The 11,795-nt window shown below is 47.2% G+C and overlaps 1 protein-coding gene across 1 annotated transcript in view; it reads right to left on the reverse strand.

The window, feature by feature from the left end:
• Positions 1-6,535: 6,535 nt before the first annotated feature.
• Positions 6,536-11,795, reverse strand: part of LOC109313038 — an 11,541-nt gene continuing 6,281 nt past the window's right edge. The window contains exons 3-6 of the mRNA XM_019539426.1: positions 11,351-11,704; positions 9,052-9,132; positions 7,471-7,622; positions 6,536-6,716 (exon numbers count right to left, since the gene is read on the reverse strand). Of these exons, the coding sequence (XP_019394971.1) occupies positions 6,570-6,716; positions 7,471-7,622; positions 9,052-9,132; positions 11,351-11,704 (734 nt within the window). The 3' untranslated portion in view covers positions 6,536-6,569. The remainder of the gene's footprint in view (positions 6,717-7,470; positions 7,623-9,051; positions 9,133-11,350; positions 11,705-11,795) is intronic.

Genomic DNA, 11,795 nt, shown 5'->3' on the forward strand with positions numbered 1-11,795 from the left:
TCCACTACCACCCTCTGGGTGCGGCCCTCCAGCCAGTTGGCGACCCATTTGACTGTGTGGGTGTCAACACCGCAGTCCCCCAGTTTCTTAATGAGGACAGGGTGAGAGACAGTGTCGAAGGCCTTCCGGAAGTCTAGGAAGACTATGTCCACTGCTCCCCCTGCATCTAATGATCTGGTGACCTGGCCATAAAAGGCCACCAGGTTGGTCTGACAGGACCTGTCACTGATGAACCCATGTTGGTTGCCCCTAAGCATGCAGTCTCCTGCTGGTCCTTCATGGATGTGCGCCAGAATAATTTTCTCATTCCTTCACTCTGAGCATTTTGCTTGTGTGTCAGGTCATCGTACTGGAGAGTTCAATACAGGAAGGCTCATAGCAGTAATTCAAAGGAGTTGCCTGCTGCCCCCTTCAGTGGTTTAAAGGACACGCTCTCACACGTTGGTGCCACATTCTCTCCATTGTTTCTTGATAGAGGTTACTTGGTTTATAATTCCTTTAACCTAAGGCCCCAACAGTCAGTGCACTGGCTAGCCATGCATCTGGATGGGGAATCAAAGAAGGGTTGACAGAGGAACTGGATTGGATTGACTACATGGACTTCACTGGGGATGAATAGACCCTCAGGCAGGGAAGAACTGTTCATGGACATGAGTGGGAAGATTATGTTGATGGAGAGAGAGGGAGGAAGGATCCTCATAAAGTTGGAGATTCAGATAAGCATCCACATCTAGGTCTTAGATCACCAATGCCTGATCCCAACTGGAAGGAGGCATCTGCACAACTTTTTGCAAATTACCGGGAATTAAAACAGCATAACACTGAAAAAAATACTAGAGTGTGGTGTTTCCAATATGAGGGAAATTCTGACCTGGGTTTTGCTGTTGCTGATGGAGAGAAGAACGTCAGGCTGGTTCACACACAAGGGTTTCTCATTGCTTTACTCTGAGCATTTAGACTTAGAAGATAGCACTGTTCTTTTTAATCCCTTCTGCTGAACTTGCTCAGACAGTTCCTCCTCTCTCCCTAAAGTGCCTTCATTTTAATTAAACTCTTGCACCATTTTCATAGCGTTGTCTCCTTCTATTACTAGTTTCTGCTGCTTTGATTTTCCTTGTGTTTCCTGCTAATGTCAGTCTGTAAACCTCAACCCCAACCCTGCCCACTCTGTCCACTACCCACAACCTCATAAACCCACATTATAGACCCAGGCCTGCTACAGATTCATCAATACACCACCAGTGCTTTCCCTCTGACCATACATATTCACTCAGATGTACATATTGTCTAGCCACCTTCTGAGTTTATTCCAGGACATGTCTGTGCATCTGCTTCTTTCCCTTTCTATTGCCTTTTCTAGGAATTACCCCAAATACCTCAGGACCTCAACATCTTATTGATATAAAATGGCATTGAATTCCACTCTTGAATTCAAGTGAAGGGCAATGAGTCATTGATGGCACCATTTGCAGAGTTCTAGAAATCACAATGCCGGACCACCAGAATGGGAAGGGAATGGAGGTTTTCCCAAGTGTGCAAAAGAGGGTCGGAGAAAATGTCTGCTCTGGAAGAATAGTGACAGCCAAGTGTACAGTACTGTGAAGTAGGGAGTAGAAATGCAGTGGCTGTCCATGCCTGAAGGGGCTGAGCACAGTCATTCATAGTGTGTGCCATGGGAGCTACCAAGGAGGTTTATGCCCTGGTTCCCTGTAGGCCTGTGTCACTGTGCACTTTATGGGTGTTATCCAAAACTGAGCAGTAATAATCAGCCTCATCCTCTGACTGCACACATGAAATGTTCAAATACCCTTCATCAAGGCTGTTGTCTCTGGAGCCAGAGAATCTGTCTGGCGCGCCATTCTTCTGATTTCACCACTTGTTACCCAGTACCTCAAAATGAAAATGGGGGCAAGCCAGATTTTTCCTGGTACTGAGATGCACAGTAATCCTTGAACTTGGCTTCAGCCATGACACATTTCAGAGTGATGGATTCTCCAGGGGCAACAAATACAGAAGGCTGTTGAGTCAGGACAGGCTGGGTGTGGACAGCTGCAGTAAGCAAAGGCAATATTACTGAGGTTTGCAGTGAGTAAGCAATGTCGCCAGCTGTTCTTGCAAAAGTCATTTAACCAAATCATTCTCTACACCCCTGCACCTGCCTGTTAATCTGATGGAGACCCAAATGCCGTAACTTTATTAAAAGTTGCAGCGAGGTTAGAAACCTGGCCAGGAGATGCTGTAACTTCTTTCTGAGCTTTCAAGTGTTTTCCTTAGCAAAGTTATAGAGAAACTTGGCATCACAAAGCTCACAAGAACTAAAGAGAGACACTGAAAAACCTATATGCCAAAAAAAAGACAAGGAGTCCCAGTGCCGAAGGAAGCTGGGCTGGCTTGATTGGTCTCCACTGAAGGCTTTAGAAGTAACAGAGCCCTGCAAAGTCCTTCTGTCTATCCTTGCTCTACTGCGGACCACATGAGCTTTGCTGTGGCATTTAGGGGGCCATACAAATCTGTCACTCACTTGGGGGAATGTGGGTGGGGAATTGGTTTCCATCCCAGGGTCAGAACAGGCACTGAAACCCTCGCATGCAAATAAAGAGTCTTCAGTGAGCCAGGCCAGATGCCCTGCTATGCCCCAGCAGCAGTAACCAGTGTCCCAGGAAGCCATAATCTATCTGGTCTGGAGTTTGCATGAAGTGAACAAAACACAGCAAGGGACCCAAAGGATGAGTAAAGCCAGAAATTCAGTAAAAGAGTCAAACATTAATCTAAGGTCATTTGGAGATAGTTTGTTTTCTGTACACTACACCCTTATATGAATGCTGTTCTTCGTTCACAGTTTTACTCTTGTAAACGAAGATTGGAAAGTACCGCCTCCACGTCACTAGTCTGAATCATAAATCCCAAGCCCAATCCGTGGAGACATGCCCAGGCCAGGTCAGACCAGAGGTCAGTCAGTCTAGTGACTTGTCCTTAATAGGGACCAGACCCTGAAAAAGAAGGTGTACAACTCCCAACAAGGAGTGACAGGCAACAGTCTGGAGGGCTGCTTTCCTGTGGTGCTTGCCCAGGAAGAGACAGAGCTGAATGAGACTGCCTGATGAAGACCGCAGACTACTCGGAGCAGCAATAGTGAAAAATCCACACCATAGGGGCATGAGCAACAAATGTCAAGGGGTTACATCCTCCCACGGTGAGCCCAGATCTTGACCGGAGCCCTGGAGATGACTGAAATAGATCATTGCAATATTGATATTCTCCAGTCCTTAAATACAGCTTGACAGGCAGGGACAGGAGCAAAGCTATTTGAAATCAGGTGTTGAGCTGCAATGCCCTCCAGAAGGGACTGGCAGCTATAGCATTGCCCACTGCTTCACAGACAGCCAGTTTGTACATGCGGCGTTCCCCTGAGGCGTGAAATGAATGAGCAAACTTTGTTGGGACGTGCAATCTGTTATAATTCAGCCCCCTTCTGTGACTTCTCTCACTTTATAGGCAGGAAGGGATCCTGCAAATAGGAGGGCAGAGGGGTAGGTTTGAAGTAGCCAGACTTTATGATCGAAACACAAGTGTAGATATGCTCACACAGCACCATGAGGCCCAGCCTGGGTTCACTGCACTCTTTCTTGTGCTACAGTCCCTGCCATATCAGAAGCAGGGATTGTGGTGCCCACCTCAGAGGAGGTGTGCAGTCAGCACCCACCCTGTGTCACCTGCACCATGCGCTCTGCCAGCTCTTCAAGCTGGTGCTGACAGGATCCAGGAGCACAGGAATTGTGCTCCCCTGAGCCTGGTATTGGACCTGGCTTTTGCTAGGCTGCATGTGCTGCCACTTCCTCCCCATTCACCCTCACAATAGCATGGCAAAGCATGGCCCAGAACACCCCATGCAAGGGGATGCCTCCCACCTACTGGGAGACCTGCAGCCTCCAGCATCTATCCATGCAGAGCATCCAGACCACAATGAACACCCAACCTGCCCAGAACGAGCATCTGACCTGCAGCGTTACCAAGTCTTGCGAGAAAAAAAAGCAGCACCACCTTTAAAAACAAGCCCAAAGCAAACCTGACCCATTTCAAAGACAGGGGAGCGAGGGTGCTTATCAACCTGCGACTCTCGAAAAATTAAAACAACTTTTTAAAAAAGCAAGCCCAATTCTGCTTATTATGAGCGGACGTAGCAACGCTGCTGACCTGCACAGAGCCTCCAGTCCACACCAGCTGCCTGGCCTACAGGGAGCCATAGACCCCCTGGGTTAGTCTGGCTCCCCCACAAGGACTTTCTCACCTACCAAAAGTGTTTGGACTACGCAGCCTCACTCCATACACTGACAGAGCAGTGATGTGTTTCCTCTTGATGAGGACGGACAGCCACCATTAAACACCTTTCCATGCTGTAATGGCGGTAGGTGAGGAGAAGGATAATCTGATACAGATCGAACAGCCTCAGCCTGATGTGAGAGTCCCCCATGGGGGTCTCTATAGGTAGGTAGCCAAAACTGTCTGGTAAAAATTCACTCAGAGACTATGTTAAAAGTGCTAAAGACCTGATAGGACCAAATCCAAAGTCCATTACAGTGAGCAGAAATACTCTTGTTGCCTTCAATGGACTTTGGTTCTGACCCATGAAGAAATGGGCAAGGACTGGGAAACGGGTGCTGTTAAAACATTCTGATGTCTGAGAACTAGCTGGGTCTTTGAATCACACGGGGCTATAGCAGGCTAGATGTACATGGCAAGGTGAGAACAAATGAGGCTTCTTTTGCTGGGGAGATGGTGAGAGTAATTTTGTCTCTGTCGCGTGCGGCTTTCACGCTCTTGCTCTGCAGAGGAAGTACTGGGGGTGGAGCTGTTAGCACGTCTCCCCCTCACGCCGGCTCCTGAGCCTGACTCTCAGGCAAGAGGCCACTGAAAAAGCATACAGGCCTGACCCTCTGTGGTTTCCTTTTTTGTGCAATGTTTGTGCTGTGAAAGGTGAAATGCTACCATTGCTTGTGATGAAGATGTAGCAGCATCTGGTGCATACCACAAGCTGTTGAACCTGTGGGTATAATCCGACCTGCTGGGAGCATGGGGGTGAGATCCACTGCCTGTGTGATGAGGGGCGTGCTTTGCACAGTACCTGTGATGAAGACCCGCTTTATCCCAGGGTGGGAAGAGCTGGCACAATCAGTGTTATGATCATCACAGCCAAGAAATGCTGCTGTAGCATCTTTGGGGGAATTCCAGAGGAAATGAAGATAGTGTTTGGGTCACTACAATCAGAGACTAAGGGGAAGGAGGCACTAGGCTTTTCTCACTGCAAGACATACAGGTTTCCCTCAATAGATGTGGGTTTTTTATATGCAAATTTGCTCTTACGCAATGAGCATATTTAGACCCATAATTCATTATATGCAAGGTAAATTCGCTCTTATGCGATTAGCATAGATGCCCCTCCCCACCCAAGCAGGTAAGCCTTTGGGGGGAGGGGAAAGGGCCGTGGCCCCACTCACCTCAGCCCTGGTGGCAGCAGTGCTGAGAGCAGCCAGTGCCAGCTGCCTGCAGCTGATGGGCTGCACCGTGCTCCCCCTGTCCACCTGCACCTGGGCTCCACTGGTCCACACTCACCTCTGCTTCTGGGCTGTGCCATGCTCTGGTGCAGGAGCCGGTGTCGGCTGCTCCCGGGGCCACTCCAGCACAAGCTGCGGTGAGTATGGACAAGTGGAGCCCTGGGCGGCGTGGGGCACAGCACTCACCCCAGCCTCTGCTGCAGCAGCCCCGGAAGCGGCCAACACCAGCTACCTGTAGCCAGTGGGCTACACTTTGTCCTGAACTCCCTGGGGCTCTGCCTGCCCCCACTTGCCCCAGCTCTTGCTGCAGTTGCCCTGGGAGCGGCCAATGCCAGCTGCCTGTAGCCGCTGGGCTGCACCATGTGCTGGTGCAGGCAGCTTGTGTCAGCTTCTCTCAGAGCCATTGCAGTCAGGGCTGGGGTGAGTGCTGCACCCCATGCTGCCCGGGGCTCTGTTTGTCCACACTGACCCCAGCCCGTGCTGGAGCAGCCCTGGGAGCAGCCGACACCACCTGCCTGCACCAGGGCACAGCACAGCCCAGGAGCACAGGTGAGTGCGGACAGGTGGAGCCCGGGCGGGGGGAACAGGCAGAGCACGGTGCAGCCCAGCGGCTGCAGGCAGCTAGCACCAGCCACTCCCAGGGCTGCTGCAGCCGGGGCTGGGGAAGTGTCACTCTGTTCCCTCTGCTTTACCGTCTTGTGCAGCCCTGGGAACGGCACCCCTCACCCCACCTCTTCCCTAGTCCCAGCCCTCCCTCACCACCATGGGAACCTATCCTTAATTGTTACATTGTAAAGTGGGTTCGCTTTATGCAAATTTGATTTATGTGCCATTCTCCGGGAACACATGTACTGCATAAATCAAGGGAAACCTGTATTCCTCACAACAATAGACGGTCAACTCCACCTTGCACAGCAATATTGGAAGTGTGCGAATGCTATAATCACATCCCACTCAGACAACTGCCACTCAGACAACTCTTAACCATAGTTTTATTAAACACCAAAACCATTTGTATTACACGTGATTAAGGGGAAACTGTTTGCGGCACTCAACTACAGCATACAGACCATCTGTTCCTGAGCTACCATCAGTCCCTTTTCTGGACTTCTTCTTGGCCCCTGGATCCTCAGAGTGGGGACTCCTTCCCAGAGAAGACACCACCTGAGGACAAGCAGCATGTATAGTTAGCCCGGAGTAGCACCAGTGATTTTGTCATTCACTTAGCAATGAACCTCAGCATTAGGGAAGAAGAGGCCAAGATGGGCAGAGAAGGGGCAGCCTTCAAGAGATTCAGTAACAACATGGCCAGAGTGTAGGGCTGCTGTACAGCTTCTCCACAATAGCTGCTTTTTCAGTTAATGAGCAGAAAGAGAAGATACAGCCTAGAGCCATGAGATATCCTAGATTCATCTGAAGCCTCTCTCTGACCTACCACAAACCCTATCTTCTACATTAGCTTATGCAGAGTCACCTAAGAGATTTTCTGATGTGTATAGGGCTGGGCACAGCCACTCAGTCAGTGGACCGACATAACTAATTTCTACACAGGACTGGTGCTCAAGGCACAGGGGCAAATGCCAAGCTAAGCCTCAGGGCAAATCAGTCAGAAACATTTCCTTTTGAAAATGTCAAAACATTTTACTGTGACATGTTCTAAATGACATGTTTGGACTTTGTTCATTTCAAAACAGTACTTTTTATTAAACAATGAGCTGAAGAAAAAAAAATGAAACAGAAATGTGTAATTTTGGGTTAAGTGAAAAATTTGCAGTCACCATTGTGCCAAAAACCCTGAAAAAAATGTGTTTTGTTCGACCTGAGCCATTTTTCTTACTAATTTTTTCATTTAGCCCCCAAACAGAAAAAAAATGCATTATTTGCCCATTTCTCCTTCCAGCACAGAATCAGAACTTACGTCATTCTTGCTCCACCACAGATGTGAATAGGTTATTTCGCTGCTGACCGGCTGTGGGAGGGGGTCTCTCTCAGCAGGTGCAGGGGTGTTAGAATTCAACTGTGACATTTCCAGGGAAACTTCTTGATTTTTGGCATGGATTTGGTACCTGACTAACATGCAATACAGAAGGACATACATTTATTATGGAACAACTTGGAAACACTAATAATAGACAAACTTCTAATGCAGATGTGCTGGGAAAGATTAATTCCTGTTTAATGTCTATGCTCATAGACAGTTTGCTTATGGCTTTTTCTTCCCCCCCACCCTTGGAATATATCATGCATCATAAAGGTCTGGTCTAAAACCCTTTGCAATCAAAGGGAATCTTCCACTGACTTAGTTGACAGTTAAATGGCCAGGGCACTGCCCTTGATCCAGGTATGTCATGTGCCTGAGTATCTTTGGAAATTCTGCCGTGCTTCAAAAGAAGTGTCTGGTTTTACTTCAGGAAGTGGAGACAGTACACCAGTGATTCTCAGCCATGATGCTGGGGCACCTTGGGTGCTTTGAGAACCTTTCAAGGATGCCACTCAGCATTAGCACCATGAGTTGTGCAAACATGATTCCCAAGATAAAACTAGAGATTTCAAATAGAATCCTTAGTAATAAGCATATTCTGACATGTTATCGTCTTTCTGAGTTCTTTGCAACAGAATTATTCTACTATTTTTCTGTAGTGAAAAAATAAGTGAGAACTAAGAGCTGGCATTTTCCAAGCCTAAAAAGGTTGAGAACCACTGGGTGAAACCTTGCACTGTTGACATAAAATGCAGTGATTTGTTGACCTAGAGTGCTAAGTATTCAAAAATGGTTGCTTTACTCATAAACAGACAGTCTCCATCTTATGAAAGGGATTATGTGATGTGGTTACCTGCAACAGTGGGGAAATATAGTCAATGACCCTGTTCCTGTGTTCATAATTAAAACATTTCTTACATTCCTATTCTTGGCTTTCAGCCCTTAAAATCTGTTTTAGACCGGTCTGTAAGGGACAGAACAAGCACTAAGCAATGTCTGAATCTAGGAAAGTTGCCCTGAACTAGCCACTTCCCTGTGTACCTCCCTGAGACAAAGAACACTTAAAACATTGCTGTAAGGTGTAAGACATGGGCAACTGGTGCCACCATAGTTGGGGGTGGAGGGGGGCACATGCCCCCCCAGCGACCAGTCAGTAACCGGGGGGGGTCATCCCCCGCCACAGCCAATCTTGCTGACTGAAAGGAGAGTCCCCCTGTGGCAAAGCTTACCAACAGGTGAGCAGCTGCGGCGCTCCTGGAAGTGTCCGTGGGGCTTCCAGAAGTGGCTGCGGCCTACATCCAGCACTTACACTCCCCTGTTGGTGCTCATGAGGGGGCACCGGTGCTCCCACCTGCCCCTCACCCGTTGCTGGAGTGGGGAAAGTGCCTGACGGGGTGCACCAGTGCTCTCAGGGGTTGCATGTGCACCTTCGTGCATCCCCTACGCATCACTACTGGTGTAAGATGATGCTTAACAAGGGATGCAGGACTCTTCTGTACTTTACCAACAGTTACTTACATTTAAAACACAAACACAAAGCCAGCAAGAACAGGAGCATCCCAGCAACTGAACCAGAGATCAGCACAGTATTCACAGGGGCTATAAAAGAGAAGAAATGCTATTGGTAAACAGCTAAAAAGAAAAATACTTTGAATACCTTGTGCACTATTGGTCTCCACCCCTCAAAAAAGATATAGAACAGGGGTGGGCAAAATGCGACCTGCAGACCAGATGCGGTCCACCAGGCCATTCTATCCAGCATGTGGGGCTCCTAAAAAATTAAGAAAATTAATATTTATCTCTCCCTGGCTGCCTGTCATGCAGCCCTCGATGGCTTGCCAAAACTCACTAAGCAGACCTCCTCCCAAAATAATTGCCCACCCCAATACAGAAGAACTAGAAAAGATACAAAGAAGGGCAATGAGGATGATCATGGGTTTGAAGGGGCTTCCATGTGAAGAAAGACTAAATAGGCTAGGACTTTTCAGCTTGGAAAAGACATGTGTGAGAAGGGATATGCCAGAGGTTTACAAAATATCAAACAGTGCAGAGAAAGTAAATAGGGATTTATTAGTTACAATCTCTCACACTAGAACTACGGCATGCAGCATGAAACTGTAAAGTTGCAGGTTTAAAATTAACAAAAAGCAGTTCTATTTCTCGCAGTGTGCAATTAACTTGTGGGAGTCATTGCTACAAGATGTTGTGCAGGCTGGTATCTTAATCCAGTTCAGAAAGGGACTGGACCAATTCTTGATGGAAATATCCATGTGCAGCCTCTGAATCAGAACTTGCTAAACCTCTGAAAGCTGCAAAAGGTGAGGGGCAGGGCACGGAAAATTCGGAGCATGCCCTGTTCGCCCTCCCCCTCAGCATCCGCTCTCTGCCGCTGCGGGAAACAGGATAGTGGGTCTATGGTCTGACTCAGTAAATGGCAAATCTTATTTCTTATGTTAAAAACAAAAACCTAGAATTTCTTCCATTGGCTTTTTCAAATTAGCTGTTTCTTCCACTTGGTATTTCCTCTTTCATTCAGAGAAACATGCTCAAATATTAAGGTAATGAGCAGAATAGAAAACTCCAGGATACGGATGAGATGTGCAGAACTCCCAGCAAAACTGGGAAATACTGCGGTTAACACCCTGAATAGCATTAAAGTAAAATATAAGCAGACTTCCAAGAGTCTTTCTTTATACAGGATGATGGGCACATCTACATGTCACCCTGCAGCCTTTAAGAAGTACTAAAGCACAATAACCACCCATACTGCACGGTACATGTGGCATGTGGTTATTTTTAGCCACTACTTCCCCACAGTGGCACACTAAAATGGGGGAGTGCACTACTCTGGCGACATAGCAGTGACATAGCATTACATGTAGACAAGCCCAAAGGAGCTAAAAACAATATGCACAAACCCAATTTTAAAAATTTCATTTAACGTAAAAGTGCCATCTTTTTCTTTTCTATTTCTTCTTTTTTTTTTTTTTACATTACACCAAGACCAAATCCAGCAAGTCCTCAACTTGGAAAAAAAAATAACATTCATTCTTTGGTTATATATTTATCAGTACAATCAGCTTTGAAGCAAAACAGCCTTATCATAAATTCACCCGACTACTGCCCTCAGGTAACCCAGCATTTTTTGCATTGCCATCACACTTTCCATAGCTCAATCTTCCTGGCCTTTTTTGGTTAGTCACATGCTGCTTTTTTGCTACCTAAAAGATTTGTTTTATCCTTATCGCTAAATATAAGACAGATCTACATCACCATTATGCAGCCACATAAATACACCGAAAAATCATGTCAGAACCTTAAGCAGCTTCATATAAACTTCATTAATAACAAGCAGTATGTAAGGCTGTGTGTCTTATTGCCAGGTGGTGTGCTGTGGTTTTGTAGAGGTGTTACTTTTTTCTGTTGATTTACCCACAAAGTCTTTTCGTGATAACGATTGCTGGGTTGCAAACCCAAACATCACCGCACTTCAAAGGGTTTCTCTGTGCAGCCAAAAAGACATCAACAAAGCTAATGTGCAAGCATGCTGCAAAGGATGCACCTCTCATGCTCCTGGGAGGTGTAAAGCAAGTGCAGCTCCTGGGCTCAGTGAATTGTAAAGAGTGTGAAACTGCTCAAGCTAGTGGCAGGAGCGTGTTTTAACATCTATCATATGAAATCTTCAGGCTCTCGGTTCCTAGCCCAGTGCAATCCATATGAAGATTATAATAGAGTTACACAGATAATATGACAAAGTAAGAAAGAGAGGCTGCAGGAACACACGTGAAGTATCTTGAGATCTGCCAGATGCTCTCACCTTTGACAATGAGGCTGGAACTACTCCCTCTTCCAGGGTGCCCCAGGCCCTCGCAATGATACCAGCCACTATCGTTCACCTGCAGGCCAGTTATAGTGAGACAACTCTGGTGTTTGTCTAGATCTAACTGGCTGTGGAAGCGACTGCCAGTCCCACAGTAGGTGCCATCCCTCTGAGCTAGTCCGTGCCAAGCTATTAGTCTGAACTGGGCCTGGCCTGATAGTTCATGAATCCAAAAAAGCTGTGTGAAATTGCCAGTCGTGTTTGCAGTGAAACCACACGTCAGCGTAACAGTGCCGCCTTCAGGTGCAGAATGACTTGAGGAAGATTCAGAGGTGATTTGGGTTGGCCAGCCTACAAAGAAGAGAGCAGTAGTGAGGGGCAGTCCTTAGGGAATCAAAGATATTTCCTTCCATCTTCATTAACCAAAGAACCACTCTACGTC

Source organism: Crocodylus porosus, unplaced genomic scaffold, assembly GCF_001723895.1.
Source record: "Crocodylus porosus isolate Cpor-Errol unplaced genomic scaffold, CroPor_comp1, whole genome shotgun sequence".
In the NCBI taxonomy this organism is placed as follows: Eukaryota; Metazoa; Chordata; order Crocodylia; family Crocodylidae; genus Crocodylus; species Crocodylus porosus.